We start from the raw sequence: 16,469 nt of genomic DNA, 5'->3' as shown, positions 1-16,469 counted from the left end.
GTTTCAGCACTGAGAGAAAACAACAAAACAAACTGAGCGTGTTGTTTGGCAAAGTGAATCCAGACGTCGAGCACGAAAACAAAGAGGAAGCGTCGTCTCAACACTTCTCTCATGGTTCATACCGGGCGGCTACTGTGCACATGAAAAGATTCAAACTGACCCTGAACGCCACCTGATGTGGTTTGATCCTCTAAAGCTGTAGCTACTTCCTGCTTTTTTGTTTGATTAATATTTCAGAGTGTTAGGCTAGGCTGCTAGATGTGGAGCTACAGGATGCACAGTCGGTTTGAATCCAAACATATGGCTTCGTTCTGGATAAACGCAGAATAAGAGCAGCTTTATCATTTAAAGGAAAAACCCAGTTTGAGCTCAAAAACAATACTTCACTAATTAGCTAATTGAGTTCAACCGGATTTTTCCATTAAATGATAAAAAAAAAAAGTCAAAAATATCACATTTAAATGTTCACACTTTCATCATCCTCACACACACACACACACACACACACACACACACACACACACACACACACACACACACACACACACACACACACACACACAGACACACAGTCAATAAATAAGGTAAAATCCGTCCTCTGTCCACAGGTGTCTTCCATCCTGGTCTTCTGTTAGCATCATGCTAACGGGGGCGCTGTGGTTTAGGTCGTTATTTAGTTATCGAAGGAAGTCGCTCAGACTCGTTAAAGGAACATCTGGATCTGGGTCTAAGGGGCAACAACTGGTCTCATTTCTTAATATTATAATATAAAGATCTACACAGATTTCAAGTTCAGGCACAGACGCGCCTAGCTAGCTGTTTGGTGGTTAGCCTAGCATAGCACAACGACTGTTAGCCTAGCTTCATCACAAACATACACAACACAACAGTTCCACTCTGCAGCTGAAATACCGATTAAAAGTGACTGTGTAGCTTTAGCAGCAGTTAGCATTGAAGCTACCTCTGCTAGCTTTGTCTTAATTACTCTGTTAGATGGTAGCTAACCCATGCTAACAGTTAGCCTCAGCAGCGAGACCGTCTCTAAAACTCGCTTTGTTTTCATGTGATTTGACGATTTTGTGTTTTACTGGTTTGTCGTTCCATTGTGACTCAACAACTCTCTGTTCTTAGAGTTGTTTTATCCATAAAGTTAATTTAAACATGGACGTTTTAGTGTTTGATCCTCTCACTCTGCTGAGACTTTGGGTAAAAAAAATTAGAGGATTAGTTTTGATGGTTTTCATCATGTTGAACTTCCTCTTCTCTTTGTTTCCAGTCGTTGAGCTAAGCTAAGCTAAGCTAAACTCATCGCCTCACTGTCTCTGGTGCTTCTCATGTATTTTTATTCTTCAGCTTTGAGTCACAGTTTTGATTTGATCCTTTATGGAGGTAGCCTACATTTGTGTCTTTATTATTCAATCAAATTTAAATTGAAACTGCTGTTTGATGCGTAGGTTATTATGATTAATGCAACTGTTATGTGACTTTTTGACTTGATGTCATTGGAAACGGGGGTTTACCCTCCAAGGCCCCCGAGATCTAAATAAAGGTTAAAGAGACAAAAAAAGATATTTTCAATCAAATTAATTTCAATCAAAAAACCTTTTCAATCAAAGAAAAAAAGGGTTAAAACGCAATTTTTTGGGTTTCAATTTTTTTTTTGCATTCAAACACTTACTTTTTTTTTGATTGAAAATACCTTTTTTTTCTAAATCAACAGTTTTTTTTTGATTGAATAATAAAGACACAAATGTACCTCCATAGACTAATTCTTCATCAGCTTTTATTCTCTTAACCGTGGTTTTATTTACTTCCTGTTTCGTGTTGACTTTATTTTTCCTTTCGTTGTTAAAGTTTAACCTGATTCTGTTTATTGACAGGACGTCTGGACATATTGTAGGCTAGATGATTTAAAGGACACCTGGACTAGACATGAGTAGCTATGCATCGTTAAGGGAGGACGTCTGTAACGAGTGTCCCGTGGCCCCGCCCACCCCGGCTTTAAAGCTACGCTCTCCATCGGAGCTGCTCTCGGCTCTCGCACCAGTAAAACCATGAAACACCCGTTAACGCTGAGATACACGTCGACCGCTGGACGGGTCGGAGGTGACCGACTGAGACTCATTTGTCTTTTCTGTCCCGTTGAACCAGCTGTGAACGCACCGTGTGCAGTTCACTGACCTGTCTTTCTTGTGTAGGATTTCTGAACACGACCTACGTATATGTGTGTTGACCGTTTCCCTCTGAGAAAGCAGCGTTGCAGAGTGCAGCTTTAAAGGGATAGTCACCCAAAATTGAAATTTCACTCATTATCTACTCACCCTCATGTGGACTAAGGGCTGGGAGAAGTTTTAGAGTCCTCCGTGGTTGCAAATGGATACCAACTGTCTTCGTAACAAAAAGACACACCAAAAAACATCCAAATACCTCCATGCTGCTCGTATGTAATGTCCGTCTTGTATTGAAGCCCCGAAATGCGAAATTGTCCCGAAAAAAAAAAAAAAGTCTATATTTCAAGCTTGTTTTGTAGCAGAAGCTTCTCGAAGCTCATCCTCCCGGTTCGTCCAAATTTGGACAAACCGGGAGGATGAGCTTCCGCTACAAACAAGCTTGAAATATAGACTTATTTCATTTTTTTCGGGACAATTTCGCATTTCGGGGCTTCAATACAAGACGGACATTACATACGAGCAGCATGGAGGTATTTGGATGTTTTTTGGTGTGTCTTTTTGTTACGAAGACAGTTTTGCTACCGTCATATGGACATGCACTGCTACGCCGAGACCCCCTGTAACTCAGAGAAGCCACGGAGGACTCTGAAACTTCTCCCAGCCCTTAGTCCACATGAGGGGGAGGAGATAATGAGTGAAATTTGAATTTTGGGTGATCTAGCCTATCCCTTTAAAGCGACGCCCCTGTAAAGACCAGCATAGCTGACATCTGTCCCCCCCCCCCGTCTTGTCCCTGTGATGCTGATGGTCAAAGTCCTGGTGCCACTGGCGTCCTCTGCCGGGGGGCCGGATCAGTTGAAGGCCTCCTTGTTGATCCACATCAGGGTCCGGGTCTCGTTGGGTTTGCACTCGTACTCGATGCTGCTGAACTTGTTGCCGAACTGGCAGTGCTCCCTCTTGTAGTAGTTGTAGTACTTGGCCTGCCACACCGTCTCAAACGTCCCCGCCTTGTTGAACTGGACAGGAAAAAGGAAACAGGAAGTGAGTCAGTCTGCCATGTGACCAGTTAGTTACACACTGTTTACAGCAGTGGTTCTCAAGCTTTTTTACATCAAGGACCCCTAAATCGACACAAATTGGACCATGGACCCCCATTGGACAAAACATTGAAGCAAACACCAGAAATACACAAATATTTGTTCCGAGACTGAATAAAGTTTTGTAAATTCAAATTAGGGCCAATGGTGTGAATTTTTGGAAATATTATACATTTCTGGAAAAAAAAAGTGGTACAATTTCTCCCAAAACATTTCTAGAAAGAAGTGGTAAAATTCTCAAAAAAAGTAAAAAAAAAAATAAAAAAATAAGTTAAACATTTTCTAGAAAAAAAAGTGGTAAAATCTTCTCGAAAAAAAAAGTTTAAAAACAAAATCTAGAAAAAGTGGTAAAACTTCAAAAAATAAAAAAAGAATTCTCAAAAAAAAAAAAAAAAGTTGAACAATTCTAGAAAAAAATGTAAAATTTCAAGAAAAAGTTGGGGACCCCCTTGAACCCTCTCAAGGACCCCTGGAGGTCCCCGGACCCCACGTTGAGAACCACTGGTTAACAGTATATGTCTTCATCTTGCTTTACTGGCAGCATTAATGCCTATAACCTTTGCATTTTCCGCTGTGAGGGTCAAAATTAAAAGGATAGTTCAACATTTTGTCAAATTGGCCCATTGCCATAATCCCTATAGTCATAGCAGTAGGTTCGTTACCTTTAATTGTCGGTGCAAGCTATTTTTAGAACGGCGGAGCAGAGCCGTGAGCTGCTCAGAGCTACGCTACGGAGGCTCATTATGGGATTTCTCGGTTTCCCTCATCAAACTCATCAAATACACAATCCAACAACTCCACAACGCTCTGGTGGACAAGTTGTGACCTGCACATTCACCACGCTATGAGATAATAACACAACGTTACCAGACAGAGTTGTTTTAGAGGGAAATACAGAGACTGTTGATGAAAAACTGTCCCTGAAGGCAACGCGCATCAGCGGTTTTGCATGAATTTCCCTCTAAAACAACTCTGTCTGGTAATGTTGTGTTATTATCTCATAGCGTGGTGAATGTGCAGGTCACAACTTGTCCACCAGAGCGTTGTGGAGTTGTTGGATTGTGTATTTGATGAGTTTGATGAGGGAAACCAAGAAATCCCATGATCCCAGAGTTGTTTTAGAGGTAAATTCATGCAAAACTGCTGATTTGCGTTGCCTTCAGGGGCAGTTTTTCATCAAGCAGTCTCTGCATGTGCCTCACCTGTTAAAGTGTAGTACGTTATATACCCCTGCTGAGTATAGGCCGCGCCCACTCACCTCCATGCTGACCTGCACCGGCTGCCGGTCTCCGCTCTTGGTGTGCGGGACGCCCTCGGTGTCGTACTGGCCGTGGTAGACCACCGAGTCCTGGTCTCTGGACTGCTGCTCCAGGGGGAAGACGATGCCGCCGATGTTCATGGTGCTATGGCAACAGGGACAGGACAGTGTTTGTTACAGGGTTGAATGTGAAGATTAACAATCCATAATTATCCAAGACGTGTCGTGTAGCATCACATGACTTTACGAATTATAATATTTTTCCACAGTATTGTTAGTTTTTTTTCCCGAACAGGTGTTTGCTATCATTTAGTTTTATAAAGGAGTTACGAGGTTGAGTTTGACGATGTGACGATCTCACTATAAAACTATGAAATGTAAAAAAAGATGTTTAACACTTTCTTTATGTTGGACTGACCCATTATTTTTCTAAGACGGGGGAATTGGTATGTTGTTATGAGGTTGGACACAACTGAGGGACATGATAAAATATTGCTATTTGGTCAAAAATTTATGTATTTTTTTCAGATTTTTGTATTGTTTTGGTTAAAGTAGTCAGGAAAAGAAATAGGTTAATTGCAATTTTTATAAATTTAATGATAAAGAGATTCTGGTCAACGGAGATACAAAACCTATTAAAAAAATGTTTAAAAAAACATTTATATTCTTTTTTGTGTTTTATAATCCAAAGACACATGTTAACATCTGTATTAACATAACATCTGTGTATCTGCATTATACAAGTGTATTAACATCTGTATTAATATCTGTATTAACAACTGTATTAACATCTGTATTAACATCATTGTAAATAAGAACTTGTTCTTAGTTGATTCTGCCTGGTTAAATAAAGGTTAAATAAAAAACAAAACATCTGCATTAACATCTGTATTAATATCCACGTTAACAACTGTATTAACATCTGTATTAATATCTGCATTAACATCTGTATTAACATCTGTATTAATATCTGCATTACATCTGTATTAATATCTGTATTAACATCTGTATTAATATCTGTATTACATCTGTATTAATATCTGTATTAACATCTGTATTAACATCTGTATTAATATCTGTATTAATATCTGCGTTACATCTGTATTAACATCTGTATTAATATCTGCATTACATCTGTATTAATATCTGTATTACATCTGTATTAATATCTGTATTAACATCTGTATTAATATCTGTATTAACATCTGTATTAATATCTGTATTAACATCTGTATTAATATCTGCATTACATCTGTATTAATATCTGTATTAACATCTGTATTAATATCTGTATTAACATCTGTATTAATATCTGTATTAACATCTGTATTAATATCTGCATTACATCTGTATTAACATCTGTATTAATATCTGTATTAACATCTGTATTAATATCTGTATTAACATCTGTATTGATATCTTCACTAACATGTGTATCAACATGTGTATTAACATCTGTAACATAACATCTGTATCAATATCTGCATTAACAACTATATTAAAGCAGAAGTGAGTGATATATTTGTGTTAATATAAGTCTTAAATAGTTATATCTTCCGACAGCAATCACTTACATAGAGTGTTTGGACTGAAACACGGGTCTGTCAGTCCCTCTGCTCTGCTCTGAGCCGAAGAGAAAACATTTATCGTATCCTACAGTTTTTATCCAATGAGGAGAGAGAACGGCATGCAGGGCTGTGTGTGCAGCCAAGGAACGCCGTGAATGTGGTGACGTAGGGACGAGGACTGTTATGGTGCGTTCAAGGAAACTCGTATTTTTCCGACCGTGAAGTGGTACCAGTTCGATCTGGTACGAGTTCACCGGTCGGAAGTTACGAGTGGCCGTTATAGTGACTTTCACCGGTAAAACAGGTCGGAAAAACACGAGTGGGTTGCCTGAAACGCTACAAAGTCGTAAGTTGTGACTTGAAGCTGTAATTTACGATTTCAAAAGCCTGCCTGGAACGCAGCATTAGCGAAAACGACCGGACCACTTACTTCTGCTTTAACATAACATCTGTATTAACATCTGTATTAACATCTGCATTGACAACTGTATTATCATCTGTATTAATACAGATGATAATACAGTTATTAATAGCAGTATTAACATCTGTATCGATATCTACACTAACATGTGTATTAACAAAACATCTGTATTAATATCTACATTAACATCTGCATTAACATCTGAACACTGGACCACACCTGGTCTGATACACCTGACGGGCACGTGGCCCAGCTCCCTCCTCCCTCCTCCCTCCTCTGACGCGTCAAAGTCATCATTAGGCCTATACAGACTTTATCGATCATTTATTTATTTATTTGGACCTGATCAGCTGATCGATCGGACCCGGTGACGTCATTGAAACCGATCCAGAGAGAGAGAGATAGAAACCTCCTCGTGTTTAATTAATCAGGCGGTGTCAGGTGAAAGAGGAGGAGCAGGAGGAGGAGAAGGCCTGGCTGCTCCTCTGCTGCTGCTGCTGCTTCTAGATCCATCCGAACCCCCTAAACCCCTCTCCCCCTCCCTAACCGACCCCAGACCCTGACCCCGCCTCCCCCCATCCCCATCCCCATCCCCCTCCCCCCCTCCGGTCCTTACGTGGCCTCCACGGTCCCGGGCTTCATCACCACCTCGATCTTGTACTTGGAGCCGGTGAGCAGCTTGATGGTGCGGGTTTGGCCGAAGCGGCTTCCGTCCACCTTGAAGAAGACCGGGCCCTCGTTGGGCTGGATGCGCAGCGCGATGGCGATGCTGATGAGAGGGGGGACGTCGTCCATGTTGTTGTTGGCTCAGCGCTCTGGTCCGGAGAGGAGGCAGGAGGAGGAAGGATGGATGCGGTGATGCTGCGGAGTCAAGCTGCACACATACACACACTTCCGGTTATAGCCTTCAAAATAAAAGCGGAACCAACCAACCATCCAAATTTTTTCACGAGTGATCGATCTGTGTTAATGACACTTCAACATTTTACAGCTTCAGGTTTAATTCTTTCTCAGAGTTCTGTTTCCTTATGTTTTATTGATTAAATAATTGATTACTGAACCCGCGTGACCTAATGGAGGATAAGCATAATGAAAGAAAGAATAATAAATTCATGATTATTGACAGTAGAAAGTAGAGGAGGAAGAAGAAGGAAGAGGAGGAGGAGGGAAAAGGAGAAAAGGGTAAAGGAGGAGGAGGAAGAAGAAGGAAAAGGAGGAAGAGAGGAGGAGGGAAAAGGAGAAAGAGGTAGAGAGGAGGAGGAGGAGGAGGAAGGAGGAGGAGAGGAAGGGAAAAGGAGGAAAAGGTAGAGGAGGAGGAGGGAAAAGGAGGAAGAGAGGAAGGGAAAAGGAGGAAGGATGCGGTGATGCTGCGGAGTCAAGCTACACACACACACACACTTCCGGTTACAGCCTTCAAAATAAAAGCGGAACCAACCAACCATCCACATTTTTTCATGAGTGCATCGATCGATATTGAGTGTATGTAAAGTGATGAGCCCTGTCAAAGACAAATTTCTATCTATCTATCTATCTATCTATCTATCTATCTATCTATCTATCTATTATCTATTATTATTAATCTTTATTGCAGACACAAGCGGTCCATATCAACAACAACAGACATGTTAAAACAGATTTAAGAAGGAGAGAGAGAAAAAGACTTTCACACAGACAGAGAATCAATTCTCCACATAATTCATAAGCAGGCTATCCCACCAGTGTTTTCTAAGCCTGGAGGAATACCTAGGCTATAGCAGCTCCTATCAGGGCTGGTCAACGCCCCAATAATGCTGTTCCCCGAGTCATCCAGGCGGCACATAAACCGATACATTAAATTTCTTAGAAGTGCTTCACAATTGGGTACATTTAAATTAACAAAGAGTTGGCTCGCACTGTGCCACCTGGGCACCTGAAGCAACAACCTCAGTCCATCATTGTAGGCCACTATGAGCCGCCGCATACTGCTTTTCTTATATCTACACCAGAGGTGAGCTGTATACATTGGTGTACAGAAAGATCTAAACAGGGAACATTTAACATCAACTGAGCACATACTAAACCTACGAAGGAGCATATTAGCTTGAGCATATTGCTTAGAACACTGCCTATAAATATCTCTATCATCGTGCCAATCATCAGTAAGAACATGCCCAAGATACTTTGTCTCCTGACATGTCATGAGCGGTTTATCATCTAGGAAGAACTGAGGAAACACTAATTTCTTGTCCTCTTTGCTCCTGACTATCATGACATTACTTTTTTTTTTAAATTTAATGTCATAAGCATTTCCGTACTGTGAACATACCTATCTATCTCTCTCTCTCTCTCTCTCTATCTATCTATCTATCTATCTATCTATCTATCTATCTATCTATCTATCTATCTGTGTTCATGACACTTCAACATTTTACAGCTTCAGGTTTTTTCTCTCACAGAATTCTGTTTCCTTATGTTTTATTGATTAAATAGCCTAATTGATTATTGACGGTAGGAAAGTAGAGGAGGAGGAAGAAGAAGGAGGAAGAGAGGAAGGGAAAAGGAGGAAAAGGTAGAGGAGGAGGAGGAAAAGGAAAAGGAGGAAGGATGCGGTGATGCTGCGGAGTCAAGCCATACACTTCCGGTTACAGCCTTCAAAATAAAAGCAGAACCAACCAACCAACCATGATCCAAATTTTTTCAGGAGTGATCGATCCGTGTTCATGACAGTTCAACATTTTACAGCTTCAGGTTTCTTGACGGTAGATAGAGGAGGAGGAAGAAGAAGGAAAATGAGGAGGGGGAGGGAAAAGGAGGAAAAGGGAGAGGAGAAGGAGGGAAAAGATAAAGGAAGAAGGAGGAATAGGTAGTGGAGGAAAAGGAAAAGGAGGAAGAGGAGGAGGGAAAAGGAGGAAGGATGCGGTGATGCTGCGGAGTCAAGTTACACACATACACACACTTCCGGTTACAGCCTTCAAAATAAAAGCGGGACCCACCAATCATCCAAATGTTTTCATGAGTGATCTATCCGTGTTCATGACATTTTACAGCTCCAGGTTCTGTTTCCTTATGTTTTATTGATTCAATAATTGATTCATTGACGGTAGAAAGTAGAGGAGGAGGAAAAGGAGGAAGAGGAGGAGCTCCATGTTGTCTCTGTGTGGCGTTCAGGGACAGTCAGGACAGTCTGAGGACAGACAGCTCTGAGGTTGAAGTTTATATTAATGCACCGTGACACTGTGGCAGCTCTCTGTGCGTCTTCACCACAGATCACAGATCAGCTGGAGGAGCAGAAAACTCAGTTAAACACAGTTGTGTGTGTGTGTGTGTGTGTGTGTGTGTGTGTGTGTGCAGGCTGAAGGACACACTGTGACTGTGTGTTGAAACAAGTGGTTTATTCTCTTATCTCCAGTCTTATTTACACCAAACACTTCACAACGGCCCCGTTTCATCTCGCCATGATCGTTTGTTCTTAAAAAAAGTATAAAACAACATATGTACAAGTCTTTAACACGTGTGTGACATCAGTCATTAGTCATCAGTCCACCATCGCTCCGTCATTGCTCCGTCATCGCTGCGCCATCGCTCCGTCATCGGTCCAGCTCGGCCTGCAGGATCTCCCCCCAGGTCTCTGCGTCCAGCGGCGTCATCCTGCGGCCGCTCAGCTCCTCCGCCGACCTCACGTGGCTGTAGCGCCCCCTCAGCCAATCACGCTTCACGCAGCTGCGGGTGTAGTTCCTCACCAGCGTCACCTGCACAGGTCAGAGGTCAGAGAAACAGAGGTCAGAGGAATCAATCCAACACGTAAAACACACAAACACATCCATCATGGCTTCTCTCAGATGTAGATGAGCAGCACGACAGCAGGTTGCATTCACTTGAAGAAAAAAAAAAAAAGGCTCTGTTTTTCATTGTAAATTTTTTAAAGGGATACGCCAACATTTTTTTTTCTCGTGTCTTGCCTCACTCCCGAGTCCATGACCAGCAGATAGACACCATCCTTTCGACTGTGCGTGCAGTAACAAGGGAGATAGAGCCGTATCGCCTGTAATTAGCTTAGCTCAAACGCTGGAAGTGTATAGGTCTGATTTCATTTTAGCTCTAAACTCATTTCATTTTCATTTTTTTGTTTCATCTTCAACATTTCAAACATGTTTAGGTGAGAAAGTAGCCGTTTAGATCAGCAGTGTGTCGTTAATTTGTCTAAATACCAGCTGTTTACAATTTTGTTCGGACGAATTTGGCGCTACCGTTTAGAGTTGCTGAAGAGTTTCTCTGATGACTTTAGGTGGAGGCAGGCTAACACTACCTATACACTTCCAGTGTTTGAGCTAAGCTATTTCCAGCAGAAACATTGAAATGTATTTATTCATGGCTATTTCATTTGCAGATAACCTGTCAAATTAATTATTTAACTTTGTTAAAGGGACAACGAGGAGTTTTGTTAAAGCGAAGTGTTTCCACATTTATGAGCCTCCGCACCGTGAAATTCTTTGACCGGCGCAAGACAGACTCATGTTTTCATTCATCAAGAATTAAAGTCAGAGGTTGGAAGACGATCACATACCGTCGTAGTTCCCACCATAAACGGAGATTCGGCGGCGTTATTCTCATGACTCGCCACGAAACCGAAAGTAAAGGAACGCTGGTCGGCTCGCCCAGCATTTCCACCACCACTAATAATAACAAAATAACCATAGAGACAAAACCATAGATTTATCTAAAATGGAGCCATTAACAAGTGGTAACGTAGATTCATCCACATTAACGTGAGACTTTTTTTATTGTCGCGCAATTTTTTCGTTCTGCCGATGGAGAAACTCCTGGTTGTCCCTTTAAATCTTGTGGTTTGGGAAACACTGATTGACATACGCACACAAATATGTGTATATGTTGTGCTGGAACAGTAATAAACACTACGGCCGTATTCACTCCTGGTTCATTTGGAGCAGTTGTTCCTAAACAGGGAGAGTTTTACGTCAGAAGTCGGCTTGGAATGCAGAACAAAACAGGCGTACCGAGATTGTTCAGAAGAGTTGTTCTCAGCTCGTTTCCATTCCAGCCTGGAGCGGTTCGTTTGCAGTGACAACGTAACCGACACAAACACACTACACACTGCTGGTCTTCAGTAGGGCTGTCAATGAATGGCAGAAATGAGGTTTGAATATTGCCTCTTAAAAAACACAGATATCCGAATAAAAATCGAATTTCTATTTTTTCATATTTTCTACAGAAATCAATACAAAGAGATGGACTTTATAGCGGTGGCGCCTGTATTTATTATCAGCGCATGTCAAACACATTTTGAACAGCTTACATTACACAACACAAACGGCTACACGATGCAAATCAGCAACGACATTATATGCATAATATTAATACGTGAAAAAATATTATTTATAGGTATTTATTTGAGTAAAATTAAATAAAAATTTTTTTGTTTCATCCAATCAACTACCGACAACATTTCTCCCAAAATTGAAATAAAAATATTGTCATTTAGAGCTTTTATTGGCTGAAAATGACTAAACTAGTCAAAATAACAAAAAATATCAAGTCTTTTCAGACCTAACATGTTCATATTCATTCCAACATTTTAATTTAAGAAGAGTTTATAAATCAGTTTTTGTGGGATAATGTCAATGTTTAATCCAGCAGTGGTTTTTATTTATAATCTTCCTCTAAAACCAGATGTGGTTCAGGTGATGACCTCATCAGTGTCTCATTAAGTAGAACGAGTGGTGTTTGTGTTGGTGTTTAAAAAAGAAAAGAAAAAAATGACTGACATACATGTAGAGACGCTTTTAAAGGTGTACAGAAAAGAAAATTGAATTTGAGCCCACTCTGGATCATAAAATTAGTGTAATAACTCATCTATCAGACGATGTAGCCAAACTTTGTGCAAAATTCTATTTTTGAGTAAATCCGGGATGAAAGTGTGTATTTTTTTTTTCTCATTGGATAACGCAGGCGCACGGATTATACGTCAGCCTGTACACGATTCACCAGCCACTGATATTGGATCCGTAATCCGTCATTCATACGTCTGAGACACGCACACGGAGCTCGGTCTCGCCCCAAGCTTTGAATGTCCCGCCCGCTCGATAACAACCAATCAAATTCGTTTTCCTTACTCGGGTAAACTCGTGTTGCAGCTCGTGACAACGCGGCGCGACAAACAGGACAAACGGCCATTTCTGTACACCTTTAAAGGGACAACGAGGAGTTTCTATTAAAAAAGTCTCACGTTAATGTGGATGAATCTACGTTACCACTTGTTAATGGGCCCATTTTCGATAAATATATTGTTTATTCTCTATCATTATTTTGTTATTTTAATTAATGGTGGAAATGCTGGGCGAGCCGACCAGCGTTTCCTTACTTTCAGTTTCATGGCGAGTCATGAGAATAACGCCGCCGAATCTCCGTTTATGGTGGGAACTACGACGGTATGTGATCGTCTTCCAACCTCTGACTTTAATTCTTGATGAATGAAAACATGAGTCTGTCTTGCGCCGGTCAAAGAATTTCACGGTGCGGAGGCTCATAAATGTAGTGAGGAAACACTTCGCTTTTCCAAAACTCCTCGTTGTCTCTTTAATACAGTAAACATTTATGAAAGTGGTCTCTTATTTTTTTTCCAGAGCTGTATATATTTTTACCCACCCCTAGTGTGTGTGTGTGTGTGTGTGTGTGTGTGTGTGTGTGTGTGTGAGCTCTGACCTTCCAGGAGAGCCCGTCCCTGCGGTCCCGCTCCACCTCCCGGTGGCTGACGGCCCTCAGCAGCAGACACTGGCTCCTCCACAGCTGCTCGCTGTGCTCGATGATGTCGTACCAGCGGCGGCAGGTGAGGGCGGCGCTCACCAGGCTGCGAGCGTCCAGCTCCCTGAAGATCCTCACGCTCATCTCCGCCGGCAACGCCTCCGCAAAGTCCACCGAGGGCCGGGGGGCGTCCACGTCCACGTCCACGGGCGCCGGGGGCGACGGGCCGCGACCACAGAGGAAGAGCACGGGGGACGACCTGGTGATGTCATGCTGCATCGTCACTGAGGAGACAGAGTGATAATAATAAATAATAATAAACTTTATTTATATAGCACCTTTCAAAAACAAGTTACAAGGTGCTGTACAATAACAACAGAAATAAAACAGGTCAAATACAATTTCCTGGCAACAACATAATAAAACCACCTGAGAAATAAAATTGGACTTAAAGCAGAAGTAAGTGATATATTTGTGTTAATATAAGTCTTAAATAGTTATATCTTCCGACAGCAATCACTTACATAGAGTGTTTGGACTGAAACACGGGTCTCTCAGTCACTCTGCTCTGCTCTGAGCCGAGGAGAAAACATTTATCGTATCCTACAGTTTTTATCCAATGAGGAGAGAGAACGGCATGCAGGGCTGTGTGTGCAGCCAAGGAACGCCGTGAATGTGGCGACGTAGCGACGAGGACTGTTATGGTGCGTTCAAGGAAACTCGTATTTTTCCGACCTGTGAAGTGGTACCAGTTCGATCTGGTACGAGTTCACCGGTCAGAAGTTACGAGTGGCCGTTATAGTGACTTTCACCGGTAAAACAGGTCGGAAAAACACGAGTGGGTTGCCTGGAACGCTACAAAGTCGTAAGTTGTGACTTGAAGCTGTAATTTACGATTTCAAAAGCCTGCCTGGAACGCAGCATTAGCGAAAACGACCGGACAACTTACTTCTGCTTTAAAATTATAAAATCACCCACCCACAACAAAGTAATCATACAATAATGGTAAAACAAAATTAAAACAAATGTCACAGATGTCACGGTGATGTCACAGGAGTTAGTCTGAGCCGTGTCATGTCAGGTGTCGTTGTAAAGCTCTCTCTCCTGAACAATGATGTCATTTCCTTTTGTATCATCAACAAATCATAAAAGAACGATTGACAATAACAATCTATGTAATTTTACAGTCCAAGTCTTTAAAGGCCGTTTTCTCAGAAAGAGTTTTTCAAAGCTAGAAATCTCCACTTCAGCAGCACTTACAGACACCAAACCTTCCAGTGTGATCCCTGTCTATATTCTGAAGGTTTTTACAGAGGGGATTGTTGATTTATCATTCACAGCCTCATTTATACAACATTTTATTACTGAAAACATGGAGACATTAGATGTTTTAAAGGGCTGGTGACAGTATTTTCTCATTTACAAAGTGATAAAAATAGATATATCCCAAATCCTCCTCTGTAAAAACTTCTGACTCTAATATGTCAACTAAATAAAACAAAGTAGCTTCATCCATTGTTCATGTTTCTGTTCTGGAAATTTCATGGTGAAATGTTAGTTTAGTATTTTAGTTTTAGTTTAGTGAAATGTTAGTTTGGTAGTTTAGTATTTTTACCCTGTTTCCTCGATCTCTTGTCGGTTGCTGCTTTTGTTTTGTTTTATCACTTTTTTAAATATAATTCTTTGTATTATGGCTGCATTTTTAACTGTACTGCACTTTGGTCAGCGTGGGTTGTTTTTAAATGTGCTTTAGAAATAAACTTGATTGATTGATTCTCCTGTAGTGTCAAAATCCTGTAACGTAGCTCTTTAAACCAGTGAAAACACGTTTCTCTCTAACATATGGACACATTTTGAAAGTAGCTTTATCCATTGTTCAGATTTCTTTTCTGGAAATGTCATGGTGAAATGTTAGTTTAGTATTTTAGTTTTAGTTTAGTGAAATGTTAGTTTATTGTTTTAGTATTTTTACCCTGTTCTCCTGTAGTGTCTGAATCCTGTAGAGTAAGTTAACGTAGCTCTTTAAACTCAGACCAGTGAAAACACGTTTCTCTCTAACATATGGACACGTGACAAGAACCAGCTGGGACCACCCCGACACACACACACACACACACACACACACACACACACACACACACACCGTCAACACTACTGTGTGTGTGTCTCACGTGTATCTGTATCTCAACATAAACAGCTCACAGCAGCGTGTGTGTGTCTCTCCGTGTGTGTGTGTGTGTCCTCCGCCCCGCAGCTAACGGCAGCTCGTTAGCCTGTTAGCTTCTCATTAGCTAACAGCTCCTTGTCGTCGTCGCAGACAGAAAACGGACCGGTCGGTTCTGTCCGGTTCTGTCCGGCTACAGTGGCTCAGAGCTGCGGTACCGACCGGCGGTGTTCCTACCTGCGGTCCAGTCCGGTCCAGTCCGGCTCGGCTTGGTCCGGCTCGGCTCGGCTCGGTGTCTCGGTGTTTCCGTCGTGTCTCTGACAGCTCGTTACGTTTAAATGTCTCAACGGCTGTTTACATACGCAGACCTGACGTCATCGCGCAGTCCGTCTGCGCACTGCGCATGCGCAGGAGATCACAACAAAAACAAACCAAACTGAAGCGTTTTTCATTTATTATTTTTTTCAGAATAAAAGTCATAAAACTGTTTTTCCACGTCATGACGTGTTGTTATTATTATTATTAGCCAATTATTATCATTATCAGTTATTATTACGTTATTATTACGTCCTGCGCCTCACGCTGCGTTCAAAACACACCAGTTTATATCTGTATCATCGTTATTAAACATATTTATCAGATATTAAAATATGAATCTGTATTGTCTCTCTATCATCGGCAGCGTGTCTTTCATTCGGCCTGTGGATCAATAACAACAAACTGATTTATCTTTATTTTTAATTCAAATAACTAAAAATATATTTCTATTTCTTTTTTTTTTCTTTCTTTTTTTTTTTTACTGTAAAGCAACCTTGGGTTCCTTGAAAGGTGCTAGGCTATATAAATTTAAGTTATCAATGAAACATTACAACATAGAGACTGCAGCAGCCAGCAGATCAATACCTTCATAATTTTACAATGTGAATTATTGTACAGACCTGACCGCTGTTTTCCCCATTAACCATAAACTGTATTTTTTTTAATGTTTATTTATGGACAGAAACCTGAAACATGACGTCGATAAATCAGAATATTTAAAAATCAACGGGGTG

General features: G+C 41.2%; 2 protein-coding genes across 2 annotated transcripts; both read right to left on the bottom strand.

The window, feature by feature from the left end:
- Positions 1-3,022: 3,022 nt before the first annotated feature.
- cnrip1a (cannabinoid receptor interacting protein 1a) lies at positions 3,023-7,310 on the bottom strand (the record flags this gene model as incomplete). The annotated part of the gene is made up of 3 exons (XM_083971285.1): positions 3,023-3,187; positions 4,527-4,671; positions 7,132-7,310. The coding sequence occupies 3 exons, from the start codon at positions 7,308-7,310 to the stop codon at positions 3,023-3,025; spliced, it is 489 nt and encodes a 162-aa protein (XP_083827411.1).
- Positions 7,311-9,869: 2,559 nt separating this feature from the next.
- Positions 9,870-15,733, bottom strand: fbxo48 (F-box protein 48). The gene is made up of 3 exons (XM_083971295.1): positions 15,655-15,733; positions 13,215-13,537; positions 9,870-10,243 (listed from the first exon to the last, which is right to left on the bottom strand). The coding sequence occupies exons 2-3, from the start codon at positions 13,530-13,532 to the stop codon at positions 10,082-10,084; spliced, it is 480 nt and encodes a 159-aa protein (XP_083827421.1). The 5' UTR covers positions 13,533-13,537; positions 15,655-15,733; the 3' UTR covers positions 9,870-10,081.
- Positions 15,734-16,469: the final 736 nt, after the last annotated feature.

Source organism: Trachurus trachurus, assembly GCF_905171665.1.
Source record: "Trachurus trachurus genome assembly, chromosome: 1".
In the NCBI taxonomy this organism is placed as follows: domain Eukaryota; kingdom Metazoa; phylum Chordata; class Actinopteri; order Carangiformes; family Carangidae; genus Trachurus; species Trachurus trachurus.
Note: the sequence above shows the minus strand (reverse complement) of the source record. Positions and strands in the feature narration are given on the sequence as shown.

What these genes read in the sequence shown, in the direction of transcription:
- fbxo48 (XM_083971295.1), bottom strand. Translation starts at nt 13,532, where the DNA reads ATGCAGCATGACATCACCAGGTCGTCCCCCGTGCTCTTCCTCTGTGGT. An exon ending in GGGACGGGCTCTCCTGGAAG is followed by an intron (nt 10,244 to 13,214) that starts GTCAGAGCTCAC and finishes TGACCTGTGCAG; the next exon opens with GTGACGCTGGTGAGGAACTA.